The 1647-nt window shown below is 40.8% G+C and overlaps 1 protein-coding gene across 1 annotated transcript; it reads left to right on the top strand.

Moving 5' to 3' along the window:
- The first annotated feature begins 636 nt into the window (after positions 1-636).
- LOC111151292 (keratin-associated protein 3-3) lies at positions 637-933 on the top strand. Its single transcript, XM_022509181.1, has one exon. It carries the CDS (start codon positions 637-639, stop codon positions 931-933), a length of 297 nt encoding a protein of 98 aa, XP_022364889.1.
- The last annotated feature ends 714 nt before the right edge of the window (positions 934-1647 follow it).

The following is a 1647-nucleotide window of genomic DNA, read 5'->3' as shown; positions in this document are numbered from 1 at the left end:
GTTTGCCATGTTTCTCAATAGCGTATTTCTCCATATTAATGTAAGTACGATCTTCAAAAGTCCCAACATTTAATACAATGTTCCATGTCGATTATATCTCAACAAAAAATTAAGTAATTTTTTTAAAGTCCCAAAGCTAAAAGAAAGTTACTAAACTTAAGTTCAACTTTTCCAAACAAGAATACATCATCAGGCCAATTGATACAGACAAAGGCAAAGAGAATAAACACTAAACCATCACTAGAGATAAGACCTACAAACTACAGGTATACTATTGTGCAATATTCCCCAGAAAGTCTGGTGTTGGAATTGTAAGAGCAGAAGCTTTTGGTGATACGTCATAAAGTTTGTGTTCCAGTCACAAATAGCAAGAGTAATCAGTTCAGATTTAGCAAGGAATTCAAATAAATGTTAATTAGGAGAATAGAGACTCTTTACAAGCATCTAAATGTCAAACCAATCAAAGGATAATGGGTACACTAATATAAACAAGAACCAGGAAAGAAGCCTTCTGGTTGGACCAACACCCACTGGGGAGGGTATATAAGAGCCTCAAAGCAAGAGGAGACATTCACACCTTAGAAGCCTCATCTGTCGTTACAAGCAAATCAATTAAAAACACAGATTCCCAACACCATGGCTTGCTGTGTTCCCTGCTGCTGCAGCGTCCCCACCGGCCCCGCCACCACCATCTGCTCCTCTGACAAATGCTGCCGGTGCGGAGTCTGCCTGCCCAGCACCTGCCCTCACACCACTTGGTTACTGGAGCCAACCTGCTGTGACAACTGCCCCCCACCCTGCCACATTCCTCAGCCCTGTGTGCCCACCTGCTTCCTGCTCAACTCCTGCCACCCCACCCCAGGCCTGGAGACCATCAACCTCACGACCTTCACTCAGCCCTCCTGTGAGCCCTGCATCTCAAGCTGCTGCTGAATGATGGATGCTTTGCTCCGTGCCTGACTTTGAAAGAATCAACCCAGAAGCTTTAGCGTTCACCTGTCTCTGTACCTGCAACTAACTGCCTCTGCTTTCCAAGTTGGAACAAGGATGATGTTATCCCTGCCAACCCTGGCTCAAAAAGAAACCAAGAGACTGGCCATGTGGTAGATATTAGTGATCAAGGGCAATTTGAATAGGTGGATGCTATTGGCTTCCCAAGTTTTTTCATTTCCTCCATATTAAAGTTTATCTTTCTTTGGGTGCTTTGGGAATTCTGTTTCCAGTGTTGGGTGGTATCTTTCTGGAAACTGAGGGGCTTCTTGATGATCATACAATAAATTTTACATCTCTGGCATAGCACAAATGTCTACAATTATGTTTGTTTATTCCTATTAATTCATTAAATGTACTTCTCAGCCTTTTAAGAACTGAGAACATCTGCAAAACTAAAAATTGTGACTGTACAAATATTTCTTGCTTTTATTGTTCTTGTTGCTTAAAGAAAACTAAATGGTCTTGCATATAAGATGGTCCACTATTTCAGCATACTTGCATATAGACTTTTCCTGCCTTGTCTTCCCAAAAAATGGTTTAAGGTAAATTGGGAAGAACTGAACATGACATGAAGACATATTAACTCCCAATGACCTAATGTGTTTATGCAAAAAAAATTAATAACTTTATAATGTCATTATTCACTCAGTAAAC

Source organism: Enhydra lutris, unplaced genomic scaffold (assembly GCF_002288905.1).
Source record: "Enhydra lutris kenyoni isolate GAN:26980312 unplaced genomic scaffold, ASM228890v2 scaffoldscaffold26, whole genome shotgun sequence".
NCBI lineage: Eukaryota > Metazoa > Chordata > Mammalia > Carnivora > Mustelidae > Enhydra > Enhydra lutris.
This window is presented reverse-complemented; position numbering and strand designations above follow the sequence as displayed.

Bases quoted from the DNA above. Each gene is read 5' to 3' on its own strand.
- LOC111151292 (XM_022509181.1), top strand. From the start codon at position 637: ATGGCTTGCTGTGTTCCCTGCTGCTGCAGCGTCCCCACCGGCCCCGCC.